The 12,249-nt window shown below is 47.8% G+C and overlaps 1 protein-coding gene across 1 annotated transcript in view; it reads left to right on the top strand.

The window, feature by feature from the left end:
• CS (citrate synthase) overlaps positions 1-10,611 on the top strand; it is a 34,522-nt gene extending 23,911 nt beyond the window's left edge. Inside the window, exons 7-11 of the mRNA XM_083427726.1 lie at positions 2,178-2,377; positions 4,783-4,912; positions 5,026-5,127; positions 6,442-6,651; positions 9,076-10,611. Coding sequence (XP_083283852.1) covers positions 2,178-2,377; positions 4,783-4,912; positions 5,026-5,127; positions 6,442-6,651; positions 9,076-9,246 — 813 coding nt within the window. The 3' untranslated portion in view covers positions 9,247-10,611. The remainder of the gene's footprint in view (positions 1-2,177; positions 2,378-4,782; positions 4,913-5,025; positions 5,128-6,441; positions 6,652-9,075) is intronic.
• The last annotated feature ends 1,638 nt before the right edge of the window (positions 10,612-12,249 follow it).

The raw sequence follows: 12,249 nt of genomic DNA, 5'->3' as shown, positions 1-12,249 counted from the left end.
GCTTTGTTGTTTATACCTGTATGCACAAAGCATAGACACTTAACCTAGGGTTATGGCTGTGTAAAGAAATTTGCGTTGTCTGAGCCTCGTCCCTTCTTTGCGTGTGCTGAAAACTGAAAATCGTGCACTCAGTGTTGCAAGAATAAGGTCTTGAATGTCAGGATGGTTCTTGCTGAATGTTAAAAAGGCTAGGGGAAAATGTATCTGAAGCTTTCATTGTCAGAGGGTGGTGATGATCCATGCCCTGCAGCTTAATCCCCAAAAACGCTATGGCAAACACCAAGAACTCCAGTGGTGGGTAATTTTGGGGCTTCCAGATGCCATTGGATTCCCATCAGCCCCAGCCAGCATGGCCAGTGATCAGGGGTGATGGGAGTTGTAGTCCACAACATCTGGCAGGCTGCAGCTTCCCCATCCCTGCATTGGTTTGTCTCGGGTCCTCATATTGGGGAGTTGGGCTTACTGATTGGAAAGCTGCTGCCAGGATTGCTGAACACCCTTTGTCCTAGGATTGATTTGCTAATGCCAGGTGCTGATAAAATTGTGGAGTTTGGGGTTGTGGGCATGGTCCTTCCTGCTTCTGCACCTAGAGGCGGAAGTTGCTCCGGAAAGAAGAGACACCTAATGTGTCAAGCCTGACCAAGCCCTGCTGAAGGCTGCCATATTTTGACTTGGAAATGAGCCAGCCCAGTTCAGCTTTTGTTTCGTGCTGATCCTCAAGCGCATGGTAAAGGACAGGTGTCAGGTGTGTGACAGAGACAGAGAGACAGACCTTGGTCCTCACCATGCGGAATCCCAGTTGCTGCCTTTTTAACATGAGACCTTGAACAAGATGACACGTGCCTCTGGTCTGACCTAAAATGTGTGTGCACACCCTTGGCACTGAAGCAAAGAGACTTTGGTCTCTGGCCCATTCCAATTCTGCCAGCCTGTATCTGCCCTGAGGCATTGCTGTCTGGAGTAAAGGGGTAAAGTATTGGGATGCGGGGAGGCAGTTAGTAGTTCTGCTCTTCATTAACCTTTACCTGCTTGTCCCCTGCCCAGCCAATGCACTGCAGTTAGACAAGAGAACAGGTCCTTTTCCGTGTAATACTCATGGGGTGCCATTCGTATCATTTTGATCCCAGGCATTTGAGGGTTAATTCCTCCAGCAGTTGATTATATATTTTATCTGGATGATTTTGGGAGGAAACTCATCTTTATATTGGGGGATGGAGGGATTTGTTTCTAGGGTGTTCTGGTATTAATACCACTTTTAAATTTGTTTATTGAGTTCTCCTGGCAATTGCCAACAAATTGCTTTGTACATTGCAGTTGCCGGCAGATTGCTTTGAGACTTATTGTGGAAAGTGACTCATAAGAAATAATAAAAAGGTAAAGGGACCCCTGACCATTAGGTCCAGTCGTGACCAACGCTGGGGTTGCAGCGCTCATCTCGCTTTATTGGCCGAGGGAGCCGGCGTACAGCTTCCGGATCATGTGGCCTGCATGACTAAGCCCCTTCTGGCGAGCCAGAGCAGCGCTCGGAAACCCTGTTTACCTTCCCTCTGGAGTGGTACCTATTTATCTACTTGCACTTTGACGTGCTTCCGAACTGCTAGGTTGGCAGGAGCAGGGACCGAGCAACGGGAGCTCCCCCCATTGGGGGATTCGAACCGCGGACCTTCTGATCGGCAAGTCCTAGGCTCTGTGGTTTAACCCACAGCACTGCCCACATCCCAAATAAGAAGCAATAGTTGTTATTATAAAAGTAGAAATGTGTGGCAGGAGTGTGATTCAGATGCCAGTCCCCTGCCTATAAGCCCATGAAGGAAGTCCTGCCCATGTGACTCTTGGAAGAATAGGCAGCAGTGCTTATCAGCATTCCTAGGTCTGTTTATACATTCAGGACAAACAGTAGCAGAGTCTTGTGGCACCTTTCAGATGAGTATATTTCATTTTACAGCCGCAGCTGCTTTTGTGCTCTAAGAGTTCATCTCATGAGATGCATGCATGAAGGCAGAATACAAAGACTCTTGTTGCAGGCTGTACACAAGCCACTCTAGCCTTCGTGTTAACTGTTGTAGCTGTAGCCTGCGAACAGATCATATGTTCCTGCTCTGGCAGGATTGGAGGGGGAAGACCCCCTACGAATAGTTCCTGACTTCTACCTCCCCCTCCCCTTCCGTACCTTGCAGTTTATCTATGAGGACTCCATGGACTTGATTGCCAAGCTGCCATGTATAGCTGCAAAGATTTACCGCAATCTGTACCGTGAAGGCAGCAGCATCGGCGCCATCGATCCCGCCTTAGACTGGTCGCACAACTTCACCAACATGCTGGGCTATAACGACCCCGAGTTCATTGAACTCATGCGCCTCTACCTCACCATTCACAGGTAAGTCTTACCTGTCTTGTGTACAAGAGAGGCTTGAAAGAGCTGTGAGCTGATGGAGCAACGGAAAGAACTGAGGCCTGAGCTTTTGTGCATTTAGCACTTGTGTCCTTCCCCCACTCATCCATTACTGCCAGAGCACTAAGCATTGGTGCAGTTTCCCCCATATGCTTTCTGTGTTTGAGCATAATGAAGGTGCTAGGCAGGCCTTCCTGGGGAGAGCATTCCACAAACGAGGAGCCACTGCAGAAAAGGCCCACTCTTGTGTTGCCACCCTCTGGAGGCACATGAAGAAGGGCCTCAGATGACCATCACAGGGTCCATTCATATAAGGAGAGGCGGTCCCTGGGGTCCTTTAAGGCTTTATAGGTCAAAGTCAGCATTTTGAATTGGCCCGGAAACTGATTAGCAACCAGTGCAGTCGGGCCAGCCTCGGTGCAATATACTGTATTTTTCGCTCTATAAGACGCACCAGACCATAAGACGCACCTAGTTTTTGGAAGAGGAAAACAAGAAAAAATATATTCTGAATCCCAGAAGCCAGGACAGCCAGCGGGATCGCAGTGCAGCGATCCCGCTGGCTGTCCTGGCTTATGGGATAGCCGCACGCTGTGCTCCAGAGGCTTCACGTTGCTTTCGCCGAAGCCATGGAGCCTGCATTCACTCCATAAGACGCACACACATTTCCCCTTATTTTTTAGGAGGAGAAAAGTTAGTCTTATAGAGTGAAAAATACGGTAATCTCAAACTGCCTTGCCCCGGTGAGCAATCTGGCTGCCGACCTCTACACCAGCTGAAGTTTCTGAACTGCCTTCAGGGGCAGCCCTATGTACAACACAATCGCCTTCAATCGCATTCAAAATCCGGCCCGCGGACAGTCCGGGAATCAGCGTGTTTTTACATGAGTAGAATGTGTTCTTTTATTTAAAATGCATCTCTGGGTTATTTGTGGGGCATAGGAATTTGTTCATTATTATTTTTTCCAAATATAGTCCGGCCCCCCGACAAGGTCTGAGGGACAGTGGACCGTCCCCCTGCTGAACAAGTTTGCTGACCCCTGAATGTTCTCTTAAGCGGCTCCCTCTAGTGGCAGGGGGAACCCTAAGCTCAGTTAGGAGCTACATTTTACTTTCGCCCCGGTAGGTTGTTACTTACAGCCGTGGTGTGCTGGAGCTATAGAATTGTAGAGTTGGAAGGGACCGCATTGGCTCATCTAGTCCAACCCCCTGCAATGCAGGAATCTTTTTGCCCAATGTGGGGCTCGAACACACAACCCTGACGTTAAGAGTCTCATGCGCTCTTGACAGAGCTATCTGGGTGTGCAGAGAAAGCCGCTTTCGTGAACATCTTTCATGCTTGCATATGTTGACCAAAGACAGTGAATACATTTTTGATATCAAAAGCCTGTTGATTTCTGTGGGAGATTTTGGAAGCAGTATTGCTAATAATAACAATAATAATTTAAAAGCATCAACCGGAGCTGGCTTAGCATAGTGATTGAAGAGCAAAGAGCTATGAGCCCAGAGTCCATAGATTTGTATCTCACTTGGCCATGAGCTCACTGGAAGATCTGAAGCTTCTTTGCCTCAGGGTCTTGGTCTCCTCCCACCCTGCCCAATCTGTTCTATGGTAATATGGGCCTGTTTTAGAGTGGCTGGTTACAGGCTGTTCTGTACGTGTGACAGTAAACCTGAGTGTTCCCTGGCAGCGACTTCCTCTCACATACTGAGCCTATGATGAGCCTGTATGCCCTGTTGCATTTCCAAACGTGTGTGTGTGTCTGTCTGTCTGTCTGTCATTTTTATGTTTCACGTTTTTAGACGTATACCTACAAACAAATAGTGTTTCAGGATTATTAAGAAGTGTGTCTACGTGGCATTCAGCACCACTGTAGAAAAACACTAAATGCATTAATATTTCCAAATACAGTCATACCTTGGGTTGAAGTTGCTTCAGGTTGAGCGTTTTCGGGTTGCGCTCCGTGGCAACCCGGAAGTAATGGAACGCGTTACTTCCGGGTTTCGCTGCTCATGCATGGGCACACGGTCAAAATGACATCACACGCATGCGCAGAAGTGGCGAATCGCGACCCGCAGACGCGGGTTGCGTTCACTTCAGGGTGCGAACGGGGTTCTGGCACGGATCCTGTTCGTATCCAGAGGTACCACTGTAATCCGTATTACATGGGGTGTTTAATGTTACCATAAAATGAATTCTTTGTAACTGCTATTGTTCTTCTGGAATATTATGTGTGTCATCTTTTCTGTTCAGGAAGAAATGTTGGTGAGAATCTTAATTTATTAACCATTGGCCAAATGCATGCAAAACTGCATTTCAGTCTGCTTGCTGTGCGCTCTAAGCTTCCTTGTTCCCTGCTGATTGCCCCTCTCCCCCTTTGTTTTCTGCAGTGACCACGAGGGTGGTAATGTCAGTGCCCATACCAGTCATCTAGTGGGCAGTGCCCTCTCCGACCCTTACCTGGCTTTTGCTGCAGCCATGAATGGTCTGGCTGGCCCACTCCACGGTCTTGCAAATCAGGTAGGGGGCTGCATTGCTGAGCAGTGCTAGCAAATCTTGAATTTGGCGGAGAGCACTTAGGGAGCCCTCCCTGTTCTTGCACATTATCAGCAAATCTCACGGGCTTCTTGCAGGAAGTGCTGGTATGGTTGACGAACTTGCAGAAGGAGCTGGGTGAAGATGTGTCCGACACGAAACTGAGGGACTTCATCTGGAATACTTTGAACTCTGGCAGGGTGAGTGTTGGCGGCATCAAAGCCTTGATGGGGCAACGGAGGGAGGGGGTGCAGTTGGGAGGAAACTGTATAGAGATTTAGATTGCAGTGAGGTCTGTTATAAAATGGGGTGGTGGGGGCACAGAGAGACCACACCTGCTGATGGGATTTCAACCTGTAAACTCCACAAAAGCATATATGCGCAGCCATATTTAGGTTTTCGTTTTGCTTTTTAAGCTGAGCAGCTCAGGAAGAGGAATTCTGTCTAAAATATTCATTCTTCCTTTCCTTCACTTCCCACAGCCCTGATTGCTTTCCCCTGTCCTATTTTATCAGTGCAATGTGGGGACTCTTAGAATAGCAATTCATGTCCTGTTCTGTGTTAGAAAGGAATATATTCCCCCTCCACCACGTTGATTACATGACCACAAAGAGTGGCCTAAATGTATTTTAAGGATGCGTAATTATCCCCCAGTTCTTCAGCAGCCGCTGGGAAGTGAAGCACATGAATTAGCTGCAGAAGAAAGGCATTGATGTACTAGCTAGTGGATTCCCAGTGCCGTTGTAGTCTCACTTGGCATAGAAATGGGGAGCAAAAACAGGAAGTCAGGTTCAGGGAGTCATCAAGAATGAGAGAAGACAAATAAGGACTTCAAGTCAGTCCATGCTATGGGCCAATAGGGCACTCCTCCTAGAAACCAGCCAGGAGACAGTTGCCAGGATGAAGCTGTACAGAAAATGGATATGGCCGCCTAGATTTTCTCTTGCTGTCTGTGTGCAAATATATATTTTACACACATACGATTTCCAATCATGATCTCATTCCACAAGCTTTAAACTGCTGTGGGGCTGGGGGAAGAGGAGGAAGCACCCAGATGAGAGCTAGGAGGGTTTCCTCTTCTGTACGTGCAATAAGAGTTAAGATACAGTGCTGGAGGACCTCGTAGTCACTTTCTCTTCTCTTCTCTTCTTTCTTTTCTCCCTTTTCTTATTCTTGCTTTTTTCTTATCTCTCTAGATTAGTTTGGCTCTTATTGTATTTTATGTTGGAAACTTTTAATAAAAATTGATTAAAATCTTAGCCTGCTGTAGGGCTTGTTAAAACAGGTCAGTGTAAAAAATGATTGCGAGCTGGTGGGAACTGCCTAAAGAGTCCCACAGGCAGGATGGTGGGGGAAGGTGAGAAATCAAGGGTAGTGGTAGCACAGTGTGAAAACCCATTGATCAAGGTGTGGATGTTGGCAACTATGAAGGGGGCTGAGTACCTGCCTATTAAGCCCTTTGCACATCATTTTGGGTACCACCCACAAGGTTCTGTCAACGTCTCATGTTGCAGGTGGTTCCAGGCTATGGCCACGCAGTGCTGAGGAAGACGGACCCTCGCTACACCTGCCAGAGAGAATTTGCGCTCAAGCACCTTCCCAAAGATCCCCTCTTCAAGCTGGTGGCGCAGCTATACAAGATTGTCCCTAATGTGCTGCTGGAACAGGGCAAGGCCAAGAATCCCTGGCCCAATGTGGACGCACATAGTGGGGTCCTCCTGCAGGTGAGCTAACTACCTTTGACAGGGCGGAGACAGAAGCCCTGGACTTTCTCAGCTAAAGGGGCATGCTAGAATCTGGGCCCTATAAGCACATTTCTTAGGACTGAGCACTGGGAATATATTTCCCTTGGAACTTGCCTTGCGGGTTCAAATAGAGGGCGCTCTCAGCCCGGATTAGTATCACACTTTGCTTTGGTCTAAGACAGAGGATCATCTCACCTTGCACGGGGGAAGATTTAGCACTGCCTAAAACTTACACGTTTGGACAGAAATGGATGGAACCCGCCATATGCAGACCAATAGGTGCAGGGAATCTTGTGATAAGTATCTTTAAAGGATGAGGGTTTTTTTTAAAAAAAATGGTTTTGAAGCTGTTTGTGGTTTTGAGAATTTGTTGCACTGGCTCCTGCTACTGTTTAGTTGCATCCAGCCCATAATATAAGGGAAGGATAAAAGCAGGGTTTGAAAAACATAGTTGAGACTTAGATGGTGTACCTAAATCACAAAATGCCAAGCTGATTAGGACAGAGGTGGATGCGTCACTCTCAAAAGCACTGCAACAGAGAAGTAAAAGGAGAGTCCTGATAAAAGGTATTTTGTGATGGGAAATGAGAGCTCTCAGTCACAGACTACTTTTCCCTCACCTCTGCCTGGTGTTTTCTGTTCATGTGGAGCACAAAACCCAGTATCTTAGAAGCTCTGAAGCCTCAGAGCCTGTCTGCTGCACCTTAGGCCACCTTCCAATCTGAGGGTCAGCTTTATGAAACCAGAGGTTCCCAACAGCTGCTTTAAAAACACAAGTTGGCTGGACACTGTAGGTGCACCTGTGTTCAGTTCAGTTATGGGATTCCCTGGCAGGGCTGAATCTGGTCTTTTTTGGGAGCGGTACAGGCCCCAAATTGACTTGTGCACCATACTCGCTCTGATGTCAGCGGGATCGGTCTGCATCTTATATGCTTATGCCACTTTGCTGCTCTAGGTAGTGCAGAAGCAAGGTTGAGTCCGTTTCCTGGGGCAAAGCCTCTATTTCCAGGCACTACATTAAATGTTTCCATTTGTGCCCCCCCAGTACACAGAGCTGCTCCTAGCCTTGTACACAGCCCAGTTTATTTCCCATCAATAGGGCACTGAACCAGCTCTGCAGGATTTACCGGTGTGATAGCAATTTCTATCTTTCGGGGAGGATATTGGTAAATCTGCAGTGCAACCTGAAGCAATTTTTTGCACTCAATTTGTGGGTGCTAAGTGGGTGCAAAGGAAGCTTTGACTCAGCTGTTGATTTGCACAATGTTCTAGAATGTGGCCGACATTCCCACGTAGCTCTGCATAGTAGGGGAAGGGCAATAATGGCCTGGGGCCGCTTGTTTTGCCATAGCCAATAAGCCGGTTGTGGAACCCTTGGTAATTGTATGCCAATCACCATTTGAACTCCTACACTTGCAGAAGCCAGGCAGGGTGGTGGTGTGCCTCCCTCTAGCGGTGGCTTAGGAGGCCTTCCAGATGCTATTATATCCAACCATAGTATAGGAATAACATGAGGCAGAATTCCTAAACGGCTTGGATTTGCGGTGGGCAAACCTGAAATGTTTTGGCTGGTATGAGACAAAGAATATGAGTGCTTTGCCCTATCCCCCACCCTTCTAATTTCTGCAAATTTTTAAAGGAAGTGACTAAAAACAAACTTTCCTCTTATGTCCTCTTGGAACAACAAAAAATGTCATTTTGCAAGGGCTGTAGGATTCATGTCACTTCCAGGAATTATTTCTTGTGTGTAAGAACATTTGTTTTGCTGGATCAGATCTATCAGCATTCGGTTTGTTTGTTTTCTTAATTTCTTCCTATGAGGCCCCTCAAAGCAATATACAGTATATATTATGACAATGACCAGTCAGGTTTGTGTGTGTCCCCCAGTGCCTCCCAGGAACCTCACAGGTGGGTCTTGAACGTGATTCCTTTCTGGTTTTCCTGAACACCTAGTGTTTGAGGGGTACTGTATCTGTAGTTGGAGGTTCCATTTTAGCTCTCTCAGCCATTTTGGGGCCAATACAGTGGAACCTTGGTTCTCAAACGCCTTGGTACTCGAACATTTCGGCTCCCAAACGCCGCAAACCCGGAAGGAAGTGTTCTCAAATGTTTTTTGGAAGCTGAACATCCGATGTGGCTGTCGGCTATTGTTTCCGGGGCGCCTGCACCCATCGGAAGCTGCGCCTTGGTTTTCGAATGTTTCAGAAGTTGAACGGACTTCTGGAACGGATTACGTTCGAAAACCAAGGTACACCTAGAGGGCTCAAGGGTTCCCTGTATTTCTCATGGCCAACGGCTAGTACAATGAAGTTATTTACTTACTTAAGGGTTCTCTATGCCTGGTAAGTGGTCTTTTCCCTCCCTGGGGCCGCCCTCCTAACCACCACCTCTTTCTTTCCGCAGTACTACGGCATGAAGGAGATGAACTACTACACTGTGCTGTTTGGTGTGTCTCGAGCTCTTGGCGTCTTGTCGCAGCTCATCTGGAGCCGGGCGCTTGGCTTCCCTCTGGAGAGACCCAAATCCATGAGCACAGACGGGCTGATGGTGCTTGTGGGTGCAAAGTCAGGTTAAAGCAAGGGATAACGTGGCAGGGGGTTAGCTGTCGAGGGAACGGTAGAGACAATACGACTTTTTTGTGTTTTGTTCAAAGGGCCTTGAAAAGATCCTTCCTTAGAGGCACTGACCATCGCATATTTTTTTCAGGTTATTTATGGGATGAATTCAGATAAAACTTATAGATACTTCTCCTCCCCCTCCTCCCCCTCTACCACACCTGCTACCTTAAAATACCACCTTAAAGTTAGTTTAGATTCCTAAGCGCAGGGCCCAGGGCAGCTCTTCCCAACCTGAGCTGATGCCCCCCCGGCTAGAGAGAATGTTGCTTCTTTCCAGCTCAGACTCCTCCTCTTTCATCCCCTCTTATCGCCCCAGGTTGCAGGCCAGGAGCAGAGAATACTTCCCCTTTAACAATCATGTCATATCACATGCTGCTTTTTACCACCTTCCACAGATGGGGTGTTCTGCGTTTTAAACGACGCCCTCCCTTTTTGGCAGGAGGGGGTTGGAGAGGAAAGCAGTTCTTTCCCATCAGCTGAGCGCCATCCCCTTTTGTATATCCGTCTCCCGCCGCTGTCAAAAACGGCAGAATTGTGCTCTTAAAAGACAGAGCAGGTGAGGCTGTGACTTGAGTCACACTCCGGTGAAAAAGGCGAGTACAGCTCACCTCCTTGCCTACCAAAGAGGGGCAGCACAGACCTTTCCCTTCCCCCATCCCAAAGCTACCACAGCACTTGGTTGCCCTGACCTGCATTAATGCACACAACCCCCTGGGCAACCCACTCCCCCCCCAAAAAAAAAAACAACAACACCATGATCTTTTGTGAGATGGTGCTTTGTTCCCAAAGATAAGACTCTCAAGAAACTTAATCTGCCAGGAACAAATACCTCCTTTCCTCTCTCCTCTTTGGCCAGAGGAGATGAGAGCAGCGTGTTTGAAGCAAGTGACCCCCCCCCCTTCCCATTTTTAATTTTGACTTGAGTGTTGGTGCTGTGGTACTGAAAAGGTGGGTTGAGGGTGTCTCAATAGCAAAGAAGGTATTGGTGACGTTTCCAAAAGGGCAGCTGTCATAACACTGCCGTGTGGCGCTAAATTGGCTAGCCACACCTTGAGAGCAGCGATAGGTGAAAAGAACGGAGCCTGTCTCCTGGCCTCCTTTCCTCTCGAGAAAGGACTTCATACACTCCTATCAATGTTTGTTTTTTCTCTGTGTGTTTGTGTGAAACCCTTTTTGTCCTAAAACCACAAAAAAAGGAAAGAAAAACCCCAATCTTAAGTTGAAGGCACAGTGTCAACAGCTGTGTAAGCATCAGCGTTCCGTTGCAAACTTCAGGTGGTTCTGTACAAACTGCAAAATAAATGTTTTTATTAACAAGTTACAGTATTGGAGTCTGTCCCTGTGTATCAGTGAGGCCTGCAGCCCTTTGAACTATTGCTCCCAGTGACTGCTTGCGCCCCCACACCCCCACTTCTTACCAGCCATCATAGTTTGCTTAGCATACTGGAAACGCATAATCCTAAAGGAACAGAACAACCAGAGCTTCTTTACAGGTAGGCAAACTAAGGCCCAGGGGCCGGATCCGGCCCAATCACCTTCTAAATCTTACCCATGGACGGTCCGGGAATCAGTGTGTTTTTACATGAGTAGAATGTGTCCTTTTATTTAAAATGCATCTCTGGGTTATTTGTGGGGCATAGGAATTCATTCATTCCCCCCCCCCCCCAATGTAGTCCGGGCCCCCCACAACGTCTGAGGGACAGTGGACCGGCCCCCTGCTGAAAAAGTTTGCTGACCCCTGAGGTACACATTGGCAACTCCAAAAGTTCCCGTGACAGCAAACACAAGCTGTGTGTGTGTGTTTGTGTTTGTTGGTTTGGGGTGGTCAGTGGGATGGAGCTGCCCCACTTAACTTTTTACTTACACCGTTTCATATCCTAATTTGAAGTTGCTGCTTCCTCCGCAGCAGGGGTGGGACGTACAGCTACTTGTCACAAACCCAAAGGAATAACCCCAAGGTTCTTCCTATTTATCTTCATTTTTGTCCCTTTTGTATATGCTCGTTCAATAAACTCTGTTGTACGATCACTACTTCAGAGCATCATCTGGAATAGGGCATTTTGAATTGTCGGTATTCTGATTTTGTATCGCAGTGGCAAGGCAAACCACTCAGCAGGTATGTATTCTTCCTGTACTGGGCAATTGCAGAGGCAATAGCTCCAAGGTGAAAACGACTTCCTTGATGCCAAGCATGGACATGGAATATTGTATGTGTATGTGCACACAGGGGACGCAGGTGGCGCTGTGGGTTAAACCACAGAGCCTAGGGCTTGCTGATCAGAAGGTCGTGGTTCGAATCCCCGCGACGGGGTGAGCTCCCGATGCTCGGTCCCTGCTCCTGCCAACCTAGCAGTTCGAAAGCATGTCAAAGTGCAAGTAGATAAATAGGTACTGCTCTGGAGGGAAGGTAAACGGCGTTTCTGTGCGCTGCTCTGGTTCACCAGAAGCGGCTTCGTCATGCTGGAAGCTATGACCTGGAAGCTGTACAGGCCAATAAAGCGAGATGAGCACCACATCCCCAGAGTCGGCCACGACTGGACCTAATGGTCAGGGGTCTTTACCTTTACCTTTTGTGTGCACACAGTGGCAACCTGCAAACCATACTTTTACCACCCAAAAATGTACGCTGCGATGCGCGTGCTTGATTTGTTTCTAGATTTCTCAGCATTGTGCAGTGATAGCGAGAAAAACCCTAGTGTTGGTCCTTAGCATTTTTTGATAGCAGCTGGCTCTGTTTTTAGTTAGGTAACCAAAACCTTCCATTGGAAAGTAGGTGGCAGAGTGGGAAAACTGTAGCAGTTACTTCTCCTTTGACTTAACGGTTCAAGCAAGTATAAGCCCTGGTAGATGGGGGGGGGGGGATGCTGCAAAGAAAGGTGTGTTTTGTGGCAGCGCCTCCTCCAGCACCTCGGGCAAAGAAGTTCTTAAGCTTTGCTGGAAAGGCTAGAGATCAAACCTG

Source organism: Podarcis tiliguerta (assembly GCF_965153285.1).
Source record: "Podarcis tiliguerta genome assembly, chromosome: 2".
Taxonomy (NCBI): Eukaryota; Metazoa; Chordata; class Lepidosauria; order Squamata; family Lacertidae; genus Podarcis; species Podarcis tiliguerta.
Note: the sequence above shows the minus strand (reverse complement) of the source record. Positions and strands in the feature narration are given on the sequence as shown.